At 56.0% G+C, this 18,324-nt stretch overlaps 1 protein-coding gene across 2 annotated transcripts; it reads right to left on the reverse strand.

Annotated features, from left to right (window-relative positions):
• Positions 1-952: 952 nt before the first annotated feature.
• On the reverse strand, positions 953-18,303 carry LOC102566247 (sodium-dependent lysophosphatidylcholine symporter 1-B). 2 transcript variants are annotated; one of them, XM_006274266.4, is made up of 14 exons: positions 12,739-18,303; positions 10,720-10,839; positions 10,397-10,521; positions 9,830-9,962; positions 9,382-9,460; positions 8,558-8,715; positions 8,373-8,463; positions 7,890-8,011; positions 7,468-7,551; positions 7,309-7,392; positions 5,864-5,976; positions 4,452-4,595; positions 3,880-4,056; positions 953-3,143 (listed from the first exon to the last, which is right to left on the reverse strand). In XM_006274266.4, the coding sequence occupies exons 1-14, from the start codon at positions 12,793-12,795 to the stop codon at positions 3,110-3,112; spliced, it is 1,521 nt and encodes a 506-aa protein (XP_006274328.2). In that variant the 5' UTR covers positions 12,796-18,303; the 3' UTR covers positions 953-3,109. The 2 variants fall into 2 exon arrangements, with proteins under 2 accessions (XP_006274328.2, XP_014464298.1); XM_014608812.3 differs by having other exon boundaries at positions 11,422-18,303.
• Positions 18,304-18,324: the final 21 nt, after the last annotated feature.

Here is an 18,324-nt window from a genome sequence, read left to right on the forward strand (position 1 = left end):
CCCCGAGCCCCATCCGACCCAGCGGGATGCAGCGAAGGTGCTTACAGCCTCTACCCAAAGATCCTTGGCTTGCAAGCAATGTGAATAATTGCTTGGAAATACAACATTTCAGCCTGAGGGCTCACCCCAGGAAAATGGCTCTCTCTAGCACGCTCCCCCTCTGCAGGGTCTGAGCTCCAGTGAAGGGATCTTTCCTATTCCTAGCCCCAGTAGCTTCCCCTATTTACATCTCCCCATCCTGCACTCGGGGAAGCCATCCTCCCTCCCCCATAAAGCACGTCCCAGCTGCTAGACAAGTCTCTTAATACCTGCTGCTGCGCTCAGACCAGCTGGACTGCGTCACATATACACCACTACATTAACTCCTTCCCTACCGAAATATAGGGGGGTACATCTGTCCCACCACAAGCCTATATTTGTTACTAGACATAAAGCTCAGACAAAAAAAAAAAGGGGGGGGGTGATATTAGTCCTATAGTGGAAACCCTGCCTGCATATACTCAAAGCCACGTGTGCGCCATAAGGTAAGACTGCAGAAACCAAATCCGTTATGTTGGAGCAGGAAGGCTTGGAAGTCACGCCGATCAAATCCCGTTGGGAATGGGTGCTCTCTCGTTACTGCGGGTCTGCGTACCTGCAAGTGCCAGCCCCACGACCGCCAGATCTCTTCAGTCCCACCTTTTTTAGAGAAAGGAGCAGAGCAAGGGCGAGCAAGGATCTGGAAGGCTGAGCGGTCAGGCTGGGAAGCACCGGAGCAAGGGGACAGGACAGGTTTCTGCCCAGATTGCAGTGTCAGTCTGTGGGGAAGGTCTCCAGCCTGCAAAGCAAACGGATGCTACTGGGACAGTTGCCCGCAGCAGCACCCTGCCAAAACAGCTCACCTGCAAAGAGCGCTGGGAATGGAGCACCTGCCCCGGCTTGCATAACAAGAAACTCCAGGAGGAAAACATCATCAGCACGCATGCTGCTTTAATAGCTCATAATAGCACACGGCAGGATTCTCAACAGCAAACACAGTGGGGACGCATCAAACCTAGGAAAGTGCCCATCTCCAATCACACCCCTCTGCGGGAAGCTCGGTGCCGTGCCATATTAGTGACATCCAGCCCAGCTGGCGGGACACAGCGATCGCGTGTGCGTTCGGACACAGCCACTGCTTACATGGAGACAGAAGGGAAGCAACAATCATTCTGCTTTTCTTGGCACTTCCTTCCCTGAAAAGCATGCAGAAAATGCTGTGCACAAGCAAAGAAACATGTCCTAAGCAAAGGGGTCCCTGTACCCGACCCCCTCAGGGCCAGGCAGGGCCTCACAAGGCACTTATTTTTCTTCACAGCCGACAAAAAAAATAGGAAAGAAAGAAGCATCTTTTCCTTGTGTATAAGCTATTCCAAATCTGTCCGGGGTGCAGCAGATAGCGAGTTTGTCTACTTGCATCCAGCTCCAAGAGGGCTCATATAAAAGGCTGCTAACGCTTAAGCCTCACGACGCCACTTTAAGAGCCAGGTTTCCAAATGCAGTAGGAGCACTGTCTGCAAAAATATGGCCAGTGTGTGTGCAGACTGGGGGCTGCAAAGCTAAACTAAGGTCAGAAATAGCCCTGGCCAAACCTGCTTCCCCTCCCGTGCAAGGCCACATGCACTTCAGTTTTCCTGCCTCCTAGTTTAGCTGTTATGCTGTGGTCACATCCTGCTCTGCGGCTTCATGCTCCTCATCTTGTTGTCACAGTGGGAGATCTCTGGTGAGCTTTGAAGGTCCCACTTGTGCAGCTTTGACCTAGGGACTGTCATTAGCATTCATTCAGCACTCTCCACAGAATGCATTTGACGTGTCCCCCCAAAAAACGCCCGTCCCTTTCAGAGATGGCAGACAGGGCAAACCTTCTAATAAGCTCCTAAGAGAGCATGATCACAGGCAAGTCAGTGCATTGCTGCAGCTCTTCCGAGGCAAAATTCATCTCTAGCTAATAATTCACGCACCCAGCAAGACCAAGGCAGGGAACTGCTGTCAGCATTGGATAGTACGGCATCTAGACACCTTCTACGCAGATTTCTTATTTTGGATACATGCATCTCTTCTACATGGCTAAGCCTCACCTTAGTAGAAAACAGGCTTTTCCCATGTATAAGATGCAGTTTTTCTCTCCCAAAGAGAAGCTCCTGAAGCTGGGTGTTTCTGATGCACCAAAGCTGCAGGGAAGGGCAGCTGCTGAAGCTCCCACCCTACCTCCCAGTACATTGGAGAGGAGCCTGGGGACACTGGTGAGAGAAGTCAGGTTTGAAGGGGGGGGGGGCAAAAAATCAGGACATGGGGCATGTATAACAGCCCCTGCCTCACCACCACTGACAATACAGGGGGTGTCAGAGAGGCACCATTTTACCCTTTTTTGAAGGGTGCCTCTTGCACACCAGCACATCTTGTACACCTGAAAATACACTGTACACTGAAAATACAAATTCTAAGTCTTTAGATATGGGGGAAGTTTGGGGCAGGCCTTCTGGGAAAGCAGGGGAGCTGCTCCAGACCAGGTGGTGACCAGAATATCCTGCCTATATACATAGTAAGCAGCAAAGGAGGCTTTAGCTGATAACCGGATGGGGTCAGAGGCAGCTCCACGTCTCCGCATGGATACAGCGCTCTTCCTGAAACAGCAGCATTCCCCCTAGTCCTGGGGCTCGGGGTCCTGATTGTCACCACCCAGATGTCAGATTGCTGACACTTTCCTCCCCAAAACGCGCCTGAACCTCTGCTGCCCAGCTCCCCTCCTCGGTGTGTTTTCTGAGAGTGCTCTTGGCAGAGCCTAGGTCCAATCTTCCTCGCCATCCTTCCCAATCAGCTGTGGCGAATGAGCGCCGGGATCTTTCCTTGCATAAAGAGAAGGCAGGAGCTGGCTCAAGATCAACATGCCAAACCCCGTTCTTCAAGGCCAGGGATGCTCCCCGCAGCAGCCCTGGGGAGTCGAGAAAGGCAGCGAGCAGAGAGTAGTGCTTTGCGATGCAGAAATCGGGAACAACAGGAAGCAAAGCCATCAGATCAGACTGGTGCATCCTGGCAGCGTGCGGCGAGAGAGAGAGCTTTCCAAGGAAACTCTGCAAGGTCCGTGTTTGTTTTACCCGGAGTTTGCATTCTCCCCCCGGCCTTGCCTGGTAGGAAGAGCATAAATTAACACAGAATTCCTCTTCAAGTTTGCACTGGAGGGCAAGGAGAGGGAGGAGAAAGCACGCCGTGTCCCAGACTGGACAGGGAATTTGTGAGCAAACTCTCCTCTACTCTCCTCCCCCATAGCCGAGGCAGGGTGACAATCACCTGGATCAGACAGCCTCCAGGAGCCACATCTGCCCCTGTCCCCTTGCAGCCCTGCCTGCTGGCAGATGGGGACCGCTGGCTTGAGCTGTGTCCCCAGGCAGAGGACAGAGGTTAGGAGAGACCCCTGGCTCGGCCAGTGATATCAGACCCCCTCGTGTTTCTCAAGTCATCTTCCTTCTCAAGCCCCGAGGAGCCCCAAAATGATGCTCTGAGGCAGCCCAGCACCGTCTAAAGTGCTTTAAAAACCCAAAGTGCATTTGGATAATCTACTAAAGGAATCCTCTAGCCCCCGGCAGTCATTGCAAACGCCCTGTAGGAGAACTGGCAATGGGGGATCTTGCAGCAGCTCGTCTCAGCCTCTCGTAGGTAGGAGGAGTGTCAGTTGCTATGTTACATGGGTCAAAACCCAAACGAAGCTCCGCTGTGGATTTTTCTCCCAATGCTCCTGCTGGGAATTCCTCCCAGCTCATCACCTCCTTGGCAGAAGAGACGCCTGCACAGTCCCTCAGCCACTTCCAGAGCAAAAGGCCTGGACCAGAGTTCCCCAAGGCCCACGAATCCCACCGCACTTACTCAAATGCCTCCATCTCCACCTTCATCTGCTGCCTCCTCTCCTCGTTGATGGGGTAGAAGTAGAAGGTGACCATGGAAGCCAGCAGCAAGATGATGGGAACCGGAGCCATGAGGATTTTCAGGGTGAGGATGACAGACGGGTTGTGCGTGCAGTCACCAGCCTTGTAACCTGCAAAACTGAGGAAGAGCACGGCTTGAAGAGTGTCTGCTTTCGCCTGTGAGGTCCGGGGGTGGTTCGGGCCCTGGGAAGAGGACACCCTAAAGGGTAGGTGTGGTGGGAGCTCTGACAATGAAGCAGCTCACACCTTCTACAAACCCAGGGAGCCATGGAAAGGAGCAGTGAAGGAGCAAGCAAAGACATCCTTCCCAGGCCCTCTTCTCTGCAAGCGCTCTAGGGAATGGCTTGGTGGCATGCCCAGCTATTCCCCTCAGCTGTGCCCAGCAGGAAGCAGGAGAAGCAATGGCTCTGGGACACTCCCAGTGACTCCAATTCCAGCTTCTCCTGACAGGGGCCAAAGAGAAGTTTACCCACTAACACGAATCTTTAAGAGAAAGCAGACTCTGAGGCCTACTGTAAGCTCATGGTGGAGATCCCCAGCGCAAGGCCACCAGCAAACTTGTTGAAGAAAACATAGAAGGAGTAGAAAAAAGCTTCCAGGTTCAGGCAGTTGGGGTTCTTCAGCCTGAAATCATCCACCGCATCCGGCAGCATGGACCTGGGGATGAGCAGCTCGTTAAGGAGGCAAAGCAGCTCGACTTCTGACACTACCAGCCTCCAGCCCTGGGCAAAGCTTTGGGCTCTCAGGGGAATGAAAACTCTCTCGGGACCATGCCTTTCAAGTCTGCACACAGGCTCACAAGCTGAATTTATGCATGAAGTGAACATGTAACCATTAGCATGCAAATATATGCACACCTTTGCACCTGAGGGTAGGAAAGGAACCCCGGGTGCTATTTTGGGAAGAGGAAGAGTCATCCCTAAGCTCAGCAGTTTGCATAAGGGAAGGAGTCTAGCACGGAGCAGCAGCTGCTCTCGGTGCCCGCACATGACGTGTTAACACCAGTGTAATGCACGGGCTTTGTACGCCGGAGCGGAGGGATGATCTGCCTGCTATAGCAGACCTTTGCCACCAGGCGGTGAGGAATCCCATAATAATATCCAAAAATAATATCCTGTTGGCAGGGAGCAAGGGTTACCCCAGGGAAAGTGACCACAGCTGCAACCAGATGACCCCCAGGCTGGGAGTTAGTTAGCGCTGGCTCTGGAAAAAGCAGCTGCACCCCAGGCAGTGACGGCACGGCGCAGGGCTCGACGCTGCGTCTGCTCCACAGACACCGGCAGAAAGGCCGCTGGCGCGGGTATAAACGTGCTGCGCCGGCACCATCTGCACTCGACAGAACCGACACCAGGGCTGCACAGTTCCCCAGCTGAAAGCCAGCAGCAATTCCCCATCTGAAAGGCAGTACCAGACGCTGCCGTTTCAAACCCCGCTCCTGCCTGCTGCCAACTTCTTGCATTATTTAGCTCTGCAGACGAACACGCCAGGCCTTGCTCAGTGACGTTTTCCTAGCGCACAGTTCTCCAGCCCTTAACTCACTGCAAGGGGGTTGCAAAGAGGATGGAGCTGGGCTGGTCTCAGTGGGGGCAGACGGCAGGACAAGCAGCAATGGGCTCATGTTGCAGCAAGGGAAGTTTAGGTTGGATGTTAGGAAAAACTTTCTCACTAGGAGAGTGAAGCACTGGAAGAGGTGCCCAGAGAGGTGGCGGAGTCTCCATCCTTGGAGGTTTTGAATACCCAGGGAGACAAAGCCTTGGCTGGGATGATGTAGTTGGGGCTGGTCCTGCTTGGAGCAGGGGGCTGGACTGGATGTGACCTCCTGAGCTCCCTTCCCACCCTCATGTTCTTATGATAGCGTTTCTCCTCCCAACCCTTTAGCCATCCAGGAGCAAGTCGTGCCTGGCCTGCAGGTCTCTGCCACTCACCAGGGTAACAGGTAGAGGACAGCCAGGCTGCATCCCGCCATGATCACCATAACGACAAAGACGGGGAAGTTGTGCGTCACTTGGGTGATAACGATGAGGGCAGGAATGACAATCTGGGGCGCAGAGGGAGGCAAGAGAAACGCTCTTGTGCCCGTCTGGCTCATCAGGTGCAAGGAGCTCCTTCCCCCTGCTCCATTCCCGTTGCAGCGTTCCCTGCACCCTTCTCCCCCGGACCTGCCTGCAGCACGCCCACACCAAGAGGCTGCTAGGGCAACCACTCCCCTGCACCGTCACCTTGATGATAGACCATCCCTGGAGGATCTGGTGCATCATGTACATGGAAGAGCCTTGGGGCAGGGCCTGCGTCTTTCCCGGGGCTTTGTGGAGGGCTGGGCGCACAGACAGAGGTCAGTCCATGACAGCAGCCATGGTGCATTCATCATGACACACCCCGAGTGCCCCAGGCACCCCGTCCCCACGCTTCAGGAAGGTGCCGTCGTGGGTGGGACGGAGGCTGAAGCAGGAACCTGGAGTCCTGGGTGCTAATCTGGGTTCTGCCACTGATTCGTGGCATGATCTGGGGTCAGGCACCTAGAGCTGGCCTTACCAAGGTATCTGAGCCTCTAAAGCTGCAGAGAACAGGTTTTCCAAGAGGGCCTGAGTGACTTAGGCACTTAACAGCCATCACGACCCGAGCCAGGCAATGACCAGTTCCAGCCTATCTGAGCTCACCAGGGGCCCAGCTGCATCTTTAGGCACCTAAATACCATGTCCAATCTGAGTCCAGCTCAAACCGATCAGTACCCACCAGCAAGCTGAGGCTTTCCACAGTGCTTGCTGGGGCAGGGCCAAGCTCCCATCTAGCCCCAAGGTGACTTCGACACCAGTCGGCTCTTGGAGCCTAAGAGCCTGAACCCCCTGTGCAGGGGACATAACACAGCTGGCCCTTGATCTATATCCCTATACAGGCTGGGGGTGGAAGGCCTTGAGGAAATGTAAAGGAATCAGCTCATTCACTCTGGACATCAAGGACACCCAATAAATGGAGCCAGGCCACAGCGTGGTTTGCAAACGGGGTGGGAGGAGAGTGGATGTACCACTAGTTGTGCTGGATGCTGCTGAGACTATACGACCAAGACTAGGATTGTTTCCTAGCCCTTCTGCACCAGGCTGGCTGTCCAGAGCAGCGAGGGCTGGCAGGAAAGCCTCCCACCACTCCCACTCGCACCCTCGATGCCCTGCGTAGCTGCAATGAGGAGAAGGCACCACGTGCTCGCAGACAGCTCTCCAGGGTGCCGGTGCCAGCTGAGCCACCACGGGCTGGCGGCTGCATTGGAGAGCAGGACATCATGCTTTGCACCAGGGAGCTCAGCTGGAAGTCGCATGGGCGATGAGGCACGCACAGCTATCCTAGCTTTGTGGGCACGGCAGCCTTGGGGACCTACCGACAGCCCCACGAGCACTGTCTTCTTCTTCCCAAACCGAACCAGCATGCACTGCCACACGGGGATGGAGAGGGAAGCTGTGACCTGGGGGAGACACACACAAAGGGGGGCTCAGTGGCTTGGAGGAGCAGGATTGGGGCGAGGGGCAGACGGACCTACCAGCATGATGAGCACTAGGTGCTGGAACCTCCCGGCCATCCCGCCGGCATGCGTGCAGTAGAAGGCGAAGATCCCCTGGGTAACCTGGAAGGGAGCATGGACACGGGTTCACGTGGGAATCCCAAGCCGTGCACAGCTGCACTGGGAACCTGCAGGCCCACACTGGATTGCAAGCAGCTTCCTGGAGCCGAGGGCTCGGCACCACGTCTCTTCCAGGCTGCGGAGCTGAGGAGCGGGGTATCCAGCCCCTGAACACCATGCCGCTGGAGGGGAGAGCTCCTGTAGGAAGCTCCTCTCCCCTCCCTCCAGAGCTGGAGCATTTCACACCCCTGGACACAGGGGCCTTGTCACACCACTTCATTAGATGGTTCCACCTGGCTCTGCCCGATACCACCCTGCTGCCTCCCCCCTTGCCCTGGTACCTGGAAGGCCAGGGAGGCCAAGAGGAAGGCACAGAGCAGGTGGGTGTAGGACCGGTGTGCTAGGATGAGCTTCAGGCTCCTGAAGAAGGGCAGCTTTGCTTTCTCCAGGGGACCCAAGGGCCCTGCAGGGAGGGGACAGAGAGCAGAGCCATCAGGAGCAGCTGGCAGGCCTGCCCATGGAAGCGCACATTGAAACAGAGATGGGAGCTCCTCTGTGCTGCTAGGTAGGACGAGTGTCCAGATAGAGATGAACTTCCACCCCTATCTTCTCTGCACCCTCTGTGCAAGCAGCGGCCAGCAGGATGGGGGTGAGACGCCTCCCAGGAACTGACCTGGGTAGCAAAGGAGGCTGGACAGCAAAACACCATCACCACAGCCCAGGATGCAGCGCCAGCCACATGCCCTGCCTGCCAACCAGGAGACCCTGGCTCCACCGCTACCCAGCACCATCCAAGCTCCAGCCAGGGGCAGCAGCCACCTTACCAGGCTGCTCCTTCACTCCAAACACGAGGACCAGGCAGGACAGGACATAGAGCGAGCTCAGCGCCACGGAGGCAATTGTATATGCCCTGCGCTGGAAAACAGAAGCCGGTGCAGTCAGCTCAGCCCGGGCCAAGGGGCTGGGAGGGCAGGCGAGAGGCAGCGTGGGCCGGTGGCCAGGCCCTTACCGTGTTTTCCAGCGTGTCGGTGAGGCCCTCGGAGGTGCGGTTCTGCAGAGTCCCGTTCAACGTCGCACAGATCTGGGTCATGCTGGCATGGTAGCTGCCCACGATCTGCCCCTGGATGCCCGAGCCGACCAGCGTGCTGAACACCTCCACCCCCATTCCTGCCAACAGCCCACACGGCAGAGGGGTCAGCTGGCCTGACCGGCCCGGCCTGAGGCAGATCTCCAGGGACTGGGCAGCTGGTCTGTGCCTCGCACTGCGATGCACTGGCTTTGTGTGTGCGAACACGTGAGTGCCCTTTCACGGCTATTGCCAGAGGGGAAAAGAGGCCTGCTATTGCTACCTACTTTGGGATGTTCCCCCTGAGCTCCAAGAGAAAAGGCTGGAGGTTTGGAGCTGGGACCACCACTCTACTCTTTCCCCCACCTGCAAAGGACCAACTTATCCCAGGTGAGTCCACGTGTGCATTCAGCAAGAGCCCCAAAGCTGGGGTCTGCTCACAACAGCCACACATGGTGCAGCAAGGCGCTGCTTTAGCTGTGGATCAGACCCAAAACAGAACAACAGGGACCCCGGGATCGACGTCCAAGCTCCCAGGGCGTTCCGTATGAGCTGCACAGCCCAGTTGCTGTCTCACTGCAAAAGCATGGGGATGCCAAGCAAGGGCTATACTTATATACAAATGTACTTCATGACACACTGAGACACAGTCAGCCTGGACATCAGGCTATTGCAACACCGGAGCACAAGGAGACCGCCCTGGCCGGCCCCTGGGACGCAGTAAGGGAGCTCACGAGGCTTCGTGGCCATAGGGTGCAGGCACTTACGGTAGGCAGTGGCCGAGTCCCGGTCTCTCTGACTGCCTCCCAGGAACATGGTCAGCGAGGAGTAGGGCACATGATAGCACTGGGGAGAAAACAGGTCAGACACCTCCACCCCAGAGCATTGCAGTCACTTCCTTGACTGTCTGCCTCTATCGGTTCCCCGTGCCCCCCAAGAGCAGATAGCTGTCCTTCCTGGCCACACTGGACCCTCTCCCTCTACAATGGGGTCTTTGGTCACCAAAGGGCACTGGGCAAAGACCAGTGGACCCCACAGCGGGGTCTGTGGACTGCTGGCAGGCAGTGGGACCTGAGTGGGTGGGTTGAAGTGACAGCTGCCGGTGAGATACCAAAGCTTGAGAGGGGCCCACTGGTCCCAAACATCTAGGAATCACTGGGGCACACAACCCAGCCCAACCCGCTACAGCACACAACCCAGCACCGCCTTCCTTACACTCTTGCAAGCCTGGAAGCAGCAGTACATGACCAGGTACCAGAGGCACTTCTGCCAGACAGGGATGGTGTCAAAGGGCACAAACCACAGCATGCAGTAGAAGGTGACTCCAAAGGGCGTGGAGAAGGCGATCCTGCAGGAAGACGCGGCGCCCATCAGACATGAGCCCTCCTGCCAGCTGGGGCTGCTTGCGCCGACCTCCGCCCCCCATTGCAAAACCACAGCCCAGCTGAAGCCACAAGGCCAAGGCAGGCAGAAGGGAGCCAGCTCTGGGCAAAGCAAGGGGGAAAGAGCATGCATAGCCAGCACCAGAGCTGTACCCAAGCCAGACCTGCTCATCTAATGCTTGAGATCCACCAAGTCTCAGGCCCCAGCAGCCATGGGTGTTTAGGACCCTTAAAGGAACTGTGAAGCCAGTGCTGCAGCACAAGGGATATTCCCAAAAGTCGTGTGAAATATGCAACCCTTTTTTTATGCCCATCTGAAGCTCACAGTGCAATGCGTCCAGCCCCTAAGCAGTTGCAGTACCGAAGGAGACTGAACCCAGCTGGTCCCTGCCTCATTCACCATGGGATCAGCTTGCCAAACTTCCTCCTGGGGCTCCTACTGACCAGGAAGCCGATGGCAGGGTCCGTCACTCCATCCCAGGCTTGTCCAAGGAAAAGGATCAGCGAGGCGTGAAATGGCTTCAGCTGCGGGAGGGAAAGAGCCCGGCGTGAATGGGGAGGAGACCCTGGCTAGCAGCGGGGAGCAATCAGAGCAGTAGGACTGGGGGCAGCCTGCTCCAGGAAGAGGTCCAAGCTGCAGCCCCCTGGCATCTATGCACTGTTTCCACCCCAGCTCACATGCAATTCTCTGCCCCAACCCACACCGAGACAACAGGCACTCACCTGTGCAACATCCAGGAGGAAAATCTGGAGGAAGAAGCCCAGGGCGCTGCCTGTCATCTGGTAGGGGCTGCCCCCGATGGCGTAACACACTTTCCGGCACAGCGGCAGCATCGGCTGTGCCTGGGAACAAGACCCCCCGGCCCCAGCAAGCCAGCTCGGCACAGAACGGAGACGTGGGCCCAGGTGTCAGCCACCCTGTCCGGCAACGCCCTGTCCAGCCTGCTATAAAGCCACAGCCGCACCTGGCGCTTTGGCCCAGAGGAGCAGGGCACGATGGCAGCCAGGACCCCCCTCCTGCCCTGACCTGATGCAGATGTGAGCAGCAGCATGTCTGATTTACTCTGTTTCCAAGACAGAGCAGGGCCCCCATGCCCCAGCCATGAGAAGCAAAGGACCCAGGCTACAGTGTCCCAGACCAGGCAGTATCCTGGCCTGTCTTGCACTAAGGACTCTTCTATCCCGTAGGAACACTGCTCAGCTGGGGCAGTGGTCCCAGGAGCCATGCATGCCAGGAGGGGCCAGGCCCCTGCAGAGCAGGATGCAATCAGGGTGCTGGATGCCAGGGGTGACCAGCTCATTCACTGCAGAGGATGCGAGGCCAACTCACCGGCCCTGCACTACTGCAGCAGGGGCCTCCACTCCTCCAACCTCCTTCCCTGGGGCCCTCCCCGGAGGCTGCTGTTAAATGGGTTTCTGCTTTACCTGCGTGCTGCTGGGCAACTCCTCTCAGAAATGGGGTGACAATTCACCTCTCACGGCCAGAGTTGGGGCTGCAGTCCTGGGAGTTAAAGGCTTCAGAAACCAGCACTAACCCCCTACGGTTATCTACCCATCTGTTCTGAGAGCCTGTTTTCCTCTCCACTTCCTCTCTGCGGGGTAGGACCCAAGGCATCATGATTAGCTGAAGTGTGAACTGCAAGCAGTAGCCTTAAAAGGTCACTGCTGAACCAGCAAAATAGCAAAGAGATCCTCGGCTCAGAGTCTGTCAGCAGAACAGGCCAGGGAGCAGCTCAGAGGAGGGGTAGCACGCTGGACGTCAAATGCCTGCAGAGAAGCCAGCTGCAGTTTCACTGAGTTTCGTGCCTCCCAAACCGGACTGCAGAATGGATCGGCTCACGGACCCAGAACGAAGCGTCAGGAGTGGGTCTTTGAAGATATACATGGACGTGGCGTGCGCAGTAACCCAACTTCCCGCACACACAGAGTCGCATCCTGTCCTCACAGCCTCTGTGCTGCCCAGCAGAGAGCACGCCGGGGGGCTCAGCTTCAGGAGATGCTAGCAGACGAACCCGCAGACGGACATGAGAGGAACACGGTGCCTAGCTTGGCTAGCTGGGCTTCCTACAAGCAGCCCGGTGGGAGTTCATGGGCAGAACTCACGCCTAGAGACGGGGTTCACCGGCAGCCTCGCCAAGTCACTTGGCTCCAACACACACAAGGGGCCTCCCTTCCCATAGCCAGCAGCAGCTCACCCATGCAGCGCACACTGCATACAGGGCACACGCAGCTCCTAACAGCACTATAGAGCACATAGGTGCTAAGGTTTCCTCTCCAGCAACTGCAAGTGCAGAGGCCCTGCACAGCCCATTGGCTTCTCACTGCTCATGGCACCTACCTACTTCCTGCTGCTCACCCGAGTGCAAAACCAGACACCTTTTATTTATAGGCACTAGCTAGCTGGCAGGATGGTTGCCTGACTACCAGGATACACATGCGTTTAACAATGTACCAGCTCCACATTTACAACCAGGGAGACTTTCCTTTTGGCCCAAAGTTATGAACAAGCCTGTTCCCCTTCAGCTCCCTGCTGCTTTCAAGGCTTCTGGCAGGCAGAACAAGGGGTCATGGTCTCCCGGTGCCTGGATGGTTTGAATGCCACCAGCAATCAGAAACCAGAGCCTCCTTCCCAATATGAGCTCTCAGGTCTCGGTCACAAAGACTACAGAGACCCTTAAAACCTTACCTTAGCCTATGGTGGTTTGACCCAGCTGAGACGCGTGAGAAAGAAGCTGGTCTTACCTGTCCCTGTACTGCTGTCTTCCCGGAGGGAGCTCCTTCCTGGGGTAGCTCAGACATCTCTGCCTTCTCCTGCCCCTCTGGAAGCACAGGAACACTTGCAGAGCGTTACCGCAGGGGAAGAAAGTGAGCAAGCAGAGGCTGACCTGCTCCACGGTTCAGTGCCGTGGCCACGTTGAGAGGTTGTCGAGGGATCGTTTGTGCTTCCCAGGGAAGAAGCGTCGCACAGACCTGGAATCAGCCCAGCCCAGCTCGAGCCTGCACGCTACTCTGCTGCCCAGAGATCTCTTGCTTCCAGTGCATATCAGTTATGAGCCAGCAGTGTTGGCCAAGAGCAGCCTCTTCGGGGAAAAGCCTCTGGACCTGCCTCTCTGACATGCAATAACAACTCAACTCCAGGAAATTGCCTGGCCAGCATTCCCTGCCTTGAGTCCTGAGACTCTCCTCTGCCCCCACTGTGAACTATGGGGTGGCACAAGTGGAGCAAGCCCCAGATTGGGAAGGGGCCTCTCTGCAGTGCCAGCCCCATGGGAACTGCTACCTGATGGCTGTCCCGTGGCCTGCTCGACCGTTCAGGTCTGAACATAAATGTGTCCGTGGCACAGCCTCCACTGCCGCCGAGTGCTGCTAGAGGTAGCAACAATGCATGGGGCCAGGAAAGCTGGAGAAAGCTCATTCATGGCCAGGATGTCTCTGTACCAGGGAAGAGCTGAGGGGGTCCCACAGCTAAACCCTCCTGGCCTGGGCTACTTTCATTGGCATCCAAACTCCTTTCTAAGGGAGATGTTCTAAGCTGGAGCTCCAGAGACTGGGCATGCATCTGGTGCTGGGTCATAAGGTGGTTACTCATATCAGCCACAAGCAGTTTCTGTGGTCTCTTCCCAAATTGCTTGCAGTCTACGGAGATGCTTATCCTTCCAAGGAGCCTGCACTGCCGTCCTACGTCTGCGGGGGCTGCATGGATGCCATTTACGTGACAGCATCCTTCCCTCTCCAGCCCACGCCAGCCAGACGGAATCCAAAGCCCCTGGACCTCTCCAGGGCAATTCACTGCTGCAGAGTGACTTTCTTTCCATCAACATCTTCTTGGCAGCTTGGATAATTAGTACCACCCAAACTGGACCGCCACCAGAGCAGTTCCAGGCAACTGCCCGTCTCCAACCAGCGTATTTCCACACAGATCCTTTTATAATCGCACGCAACACCTCCCTAAAGGCAGGGGAGGAGAAGGGATGAAGTCACAATAAAGGTCTGTTAAGGGATAGGTTTCTCAGCTACTCCATTTTCCATCCTCCTGGCTGGACAATTTTGGCTAGCACAAAGCAAGCCTTAGGATAGGGCTGTCAGCACTTCACTGTCCATGCACTTGATGCCCCTCAGCTGTCTGGGCGCAGCAGGCTGCCCTTGCTGGGCACGTACGGCACGTGGACCTCTCGTACCCAGGCACTCTCAACCCTGGGTTTGTAGTTGCCTGGCTAATTCCCCTCCAGCACAGGACAGCTTTGCTCTCACTCCAGTTAGGTCTCTCCCAGGTGCTTCCTGGTAGCCGTGTGACTGCAAAACTCACCAGACGGGATGTCACAATGGATGACGCAGCAGGTGATGGCTGGAGCCTGTCAGCTCAGCTTTGACGGGATGTCCCAAGGAGGTACAAGTTTAGCAGAGAGCGTCAACAGCCCTGAGCCAAGAAGCATTTCAGTGCTAGGCTCTCAGAAGCACTTGGTGCTTGTACACGGTGCTGGGCGTGAAGGCTTGGAATCAAGCCGAAAGCGCTCAGAGCAGAAAGCCAGCGGCAACAGATCCAGGGAGAAATGAGGCCAGCAACAGCTCATCGCAGAACAAGTGAAGCCTGAAGCAGGGGGAGGGGAGGAGAGAATCGGCACAGCTGCAGTGACACCCCTCAGATTGCACAACCCCTTCTGCAAGACGCCCCGCGCTGCAGTCTAAGGAGAAACGGGAAGACCCCACTCCAGCTGATTCACTGGCTACAACAGCAAATGCCAAGGCCCCCTTCCCCCTGCAGACATGCAACACAGCATCCTCACACAGCAGGACATTGCAAGGCCAAGGGGAGAAAGCCCCTACCAGGTCCCAGGGTGCATCCAGGCTCCAGACCATGGTACTGAAACTGCTCCAAGCCGTGACAACAAAGCAGCATCTCTCAAGTCACAGGAGACGCGGGGGCACCGATACAGCAGAGGAGCCATCACTCAAGTCTGGAGCCATGGGACCCCTGAGGATGAATGACACCTGCCTGCCCCACAGCCCAAGCACTCCAAAGATGGCCAGGGGCTCCTCGCCACAGCGGCAGGCCATTAATGGAAATGGGTGGGTTTCTTAACAGGTGAGGAGCAGGGGAAGCAACGGGGCATGCTTGGTTGTGGGAGACGGGAGCGCAGTCACTGCCGGGGTCAGCCTCATCTGCGAGCGCATGATGCCAGCACCCAGAGCGATTCACTGTCACAGTAATGCCTTCCCCAGGAACTCATGCCACCAGCTTTGCCATGTGCATGACCTACTTGAGCAAGGACCAGACCCCAGCCTGCCCCTGGTACAAGCCAGCTCTGCTCAGGCTTTTCCCCTTCTTAAGGTAAACGAAGAACTCAGACACGAGCTGTTACCCGTGTTGGAGAAGCCGCCTCGTTAGCAGCCAGGAGGATGAGAAGGCCACACTCTTAATTGTGCACATGCAATTGCCAGCCTAACTGCAGCATGAATGGGTGGCTGCAGTTGCCCACGAATTCAGTGTGACGGCCAACAACCGTGTTGGGCATCCCACAGGCAACACAGGTGTCAGTGGCCGTGTGGAAAATGGGTGCACAATTAAATCCAGCTACAGCCGTCAGACATGGCACATACCCTGTCTTTAGGCATGACAACCTGCTTGGGGAGGGGCAGAAGGAGAATTGGACCTCAGCTGCAAGGACGCGTGCAGCAATTAGAAAGAGAGAGGAGGAGTAACAAAGCGAGCTGGAAGGGGCAGCGGCAGGAGGAAGGGAACGAGAGCCAACCCCCGTGGGAACACTCAGCGAGGACATGGAAATGCTCAGATGGAGATGCCAACCGCGACGAGTGCTCAGAGCTGGGTAGAGCTGGAGGCCAACCTGCTCCCCCCGCAGATGCAACTGCACTACCTGGCAGGCTCAGCCCCTGAGAGCAAAGCTCAAGTGGTCTACGAAGCCACTCAAAGAGCCAATGCGAACGTGCAAGAGGGGGCCCCTGCTAAAACACGAGCCAGGACAGGTTCCACATGAGAAACGGAGGCAGAAGCCGTGTGGGAGCAGGGGGAGAGAGGGGAACCGGGTACTTGAAGCCACGAGAGAGAGGAGAAAAGCTGGCACTCCAAGCCCCGAGAGCAAAAGGCATTTTGAAAGGAAATGAGAAGCCAGTAGGAACTCGGCCCTCCCCTGCTTTTATCAGCGCAGCACAGATTATCTTCCTACGCAGAAATCCAGCTGAAGAGCAACAACTTAGCCTACGCAGAGCAGCCCAAACCGAGCCGTTGAATGGACACACCGGGGAAAGGGAATGGAGGGAAGGTTTATTACAGTAATTAGCAGGCGTCGGAGCAGAGGGAGGTGCGGGGAGAACTGCCTCCCCTGCAAGGAGTAGTCAAGACCTGTGCGAGTGTTAGGCCCTTTCAAGCTTGCCTGCCCTGCTTTAGAAGTGGGCCCTCTGCCCAGTTTCACTCCCTCCAACAGAAGTGCAACTTCTCTCTTACTCCTGGCTGATATTTGTTTGCTCCCTGTCAAAGGAGCCAAGCTTCAAGTAGGAAAATTGCAGGTATTTGATGCCCAGTTAACTCCTTGTAGGCCTCACAGGAGCATTGCTCGATATATATATACTGCTCACATAACGGCTTTGCTACGCATTGACCAGCCTAGGCTTGATCAGCCAACCTGGCTAATGCACAAGCTTCTCACACAGACAAAACCTGGCATGTGGGCCAGATGTGCACTCCTACCAAAAGCTGGGAGGGGAAGATGGTGATACAACGTGCAGCACAGTCCAGTACCGGGAAGATAAGGCTGGAATGGGAACACCCAGGTCAGAATGTGAAACAAGCCCATGAGTCAGGATAGTGTGATATTCAAGGCACAGGTGGACTGCAACATGCAATTTGTTTTGATCGTTGTACAAAAGGAGAACTGGAAATCAGGGGACCTCTGTAGTGGCCTGGGGAAGCCTGTGTGGTGGTGCGCTGACTACCTTGTCATGGGTACAATGCCTTAACTCCTGGCCTGATGTACTTGTTAGGCCAAAACGCGTTAGGTCTGTGCTAGCAGGTCTGGCCAAATCTCTGCCACTGAACCAAGCCTGTGGTCGTTCTCTAAGACCAGATCAGTGCTGGGATCTCCTGGCTGCGACTTTGTCAACACAGTTTCTGAGACTTCAACGCCGACAGTACATCAATAACACCCCACTAGGACAATATCAACAACACTGAGAACAGCCGACGACACTCCTCTTGCCAGCTGTGGGCAGAACGGGAGTTAATGAGCATACACCTCAACCCACTTTTCACTCCTCTGCTCAGGAAAACCCTGCGGGTGCCCAACTGAGTAGTCCAGAGCTGGCAAAGCTGTGGGACATAAGGATCACTTCTAACTAAAGCTGGAGAAGAAGGAAAGGGTAATCCGGGACACGGGTCAAACCACCAGGCTTCACAAAGGCATGTGGTTAGAGATAGGTCACCAACATAGCTGCGTGCCTGCGACAGCACAATGACGGAGATGGGCCTGGGGGGAAGCTCTGCGGCAGTGTCACCCTCTGGCAGACAGGGCTGAGGCTCCCTTTGATGAGCAGAAGCTGCTCCAGGAGTGCAAAACCAGCAGTGAGAGAAGGGGGCTGAAGTCCATACCCCCCTCTCTCCCCAACACGGGGATGGGACGTCAAAGCACCCTGGGTCAAACAGCTGCTTGTGAAAGTTTTGTACTGACCTAGAACCAGTACCCGCAACCACAAGGACAGCTTGAACCACCGCCCAGCTGTAGAAGCGGTCAGCTTCCACCTAACTCTGGCTCTGCTGACTCATTCCACTTGTCCAGTCAGAGCCCCACCACAAAAGCTTGCTTTCCACCCATTTCCTTGTCAAGCAAAACACATTAGCAGAGAGGAAAAGGAAAACAAATCATTTGTCCTTCCAGCCCATTAAATTGCTTGACATTTCCTCTATCCCTACTCTGGAGCTCAGGAACAATGCCTGCAAATGCACTTTTCCATCAGTGAAGTGCAACGTGAAGTGGTAGCAGTTTGGTGGCGGTCCAGCCAGGCCCTACCCGGGGCAGCCAGTGCAAGGGCCAAGTTCTCTGTTCATAAACCACTTCACCATAAACATCCTTGTGCACAGCTGTACACCAGACCCCCAGGGAAAAATCTGCTCTCCTGCTCTTCTCAGAGCTGGATCACACCGCTCCCTCCATCTGCTGTATGAAACCCCCTTCTAACCCACAGCATCCAACCAAGGCAAGCACCAACTCCATAAATCAGGCCACGTGCCAATGAAGCAATGCTCGACTTGGCTTAAGAGCGGGTTAGCAGGGAGGGAGCCCACAAGGCGCCCGAAGCCCAGAGGCCAGGGCAGCAGCA

The sequence above is a fragment of the Alligator mississippiensis genome, chromosome 9 (assembly GCF_030867095.1).
Source record: "Alligator mississippiensis isolate rAllMis1 chromosome 9, rAllMis1, whole genome shotgun sequence".
Classification (NCBI taxonomy): Eukaryota; Metazoa; Chordata; order Crocodylia; family Alligatoridae; genus Alligator; species Alligator mississippiensis.

Excerpts from the sequence above, each read along its gene's own strand:
- LOC102566247 (XM_006274266.4), bottom strand. The coding sequence starts at position 12,795 with ATGTCTGAGCTACCCCAGGAAGGAGCTCCCTCCGGGAAGACAGCAGTA. Across the intron at positions 9,461-9,829 it reads GCTTCCAGGCTTGCAAGAGT|TGCTATCATGTGCCCTACTC; the intron begins GTAAGGAAGGCG and ends TTTTCTCCCCAG. Across the intron at positions 4,596-5,863 it reads GTCCTCTACCTGTTACCCTG|GTCCATGCTGCCGGATGCGG; the intron begins GTGAGTGGCAGA and ends GCTCATCCCCAG.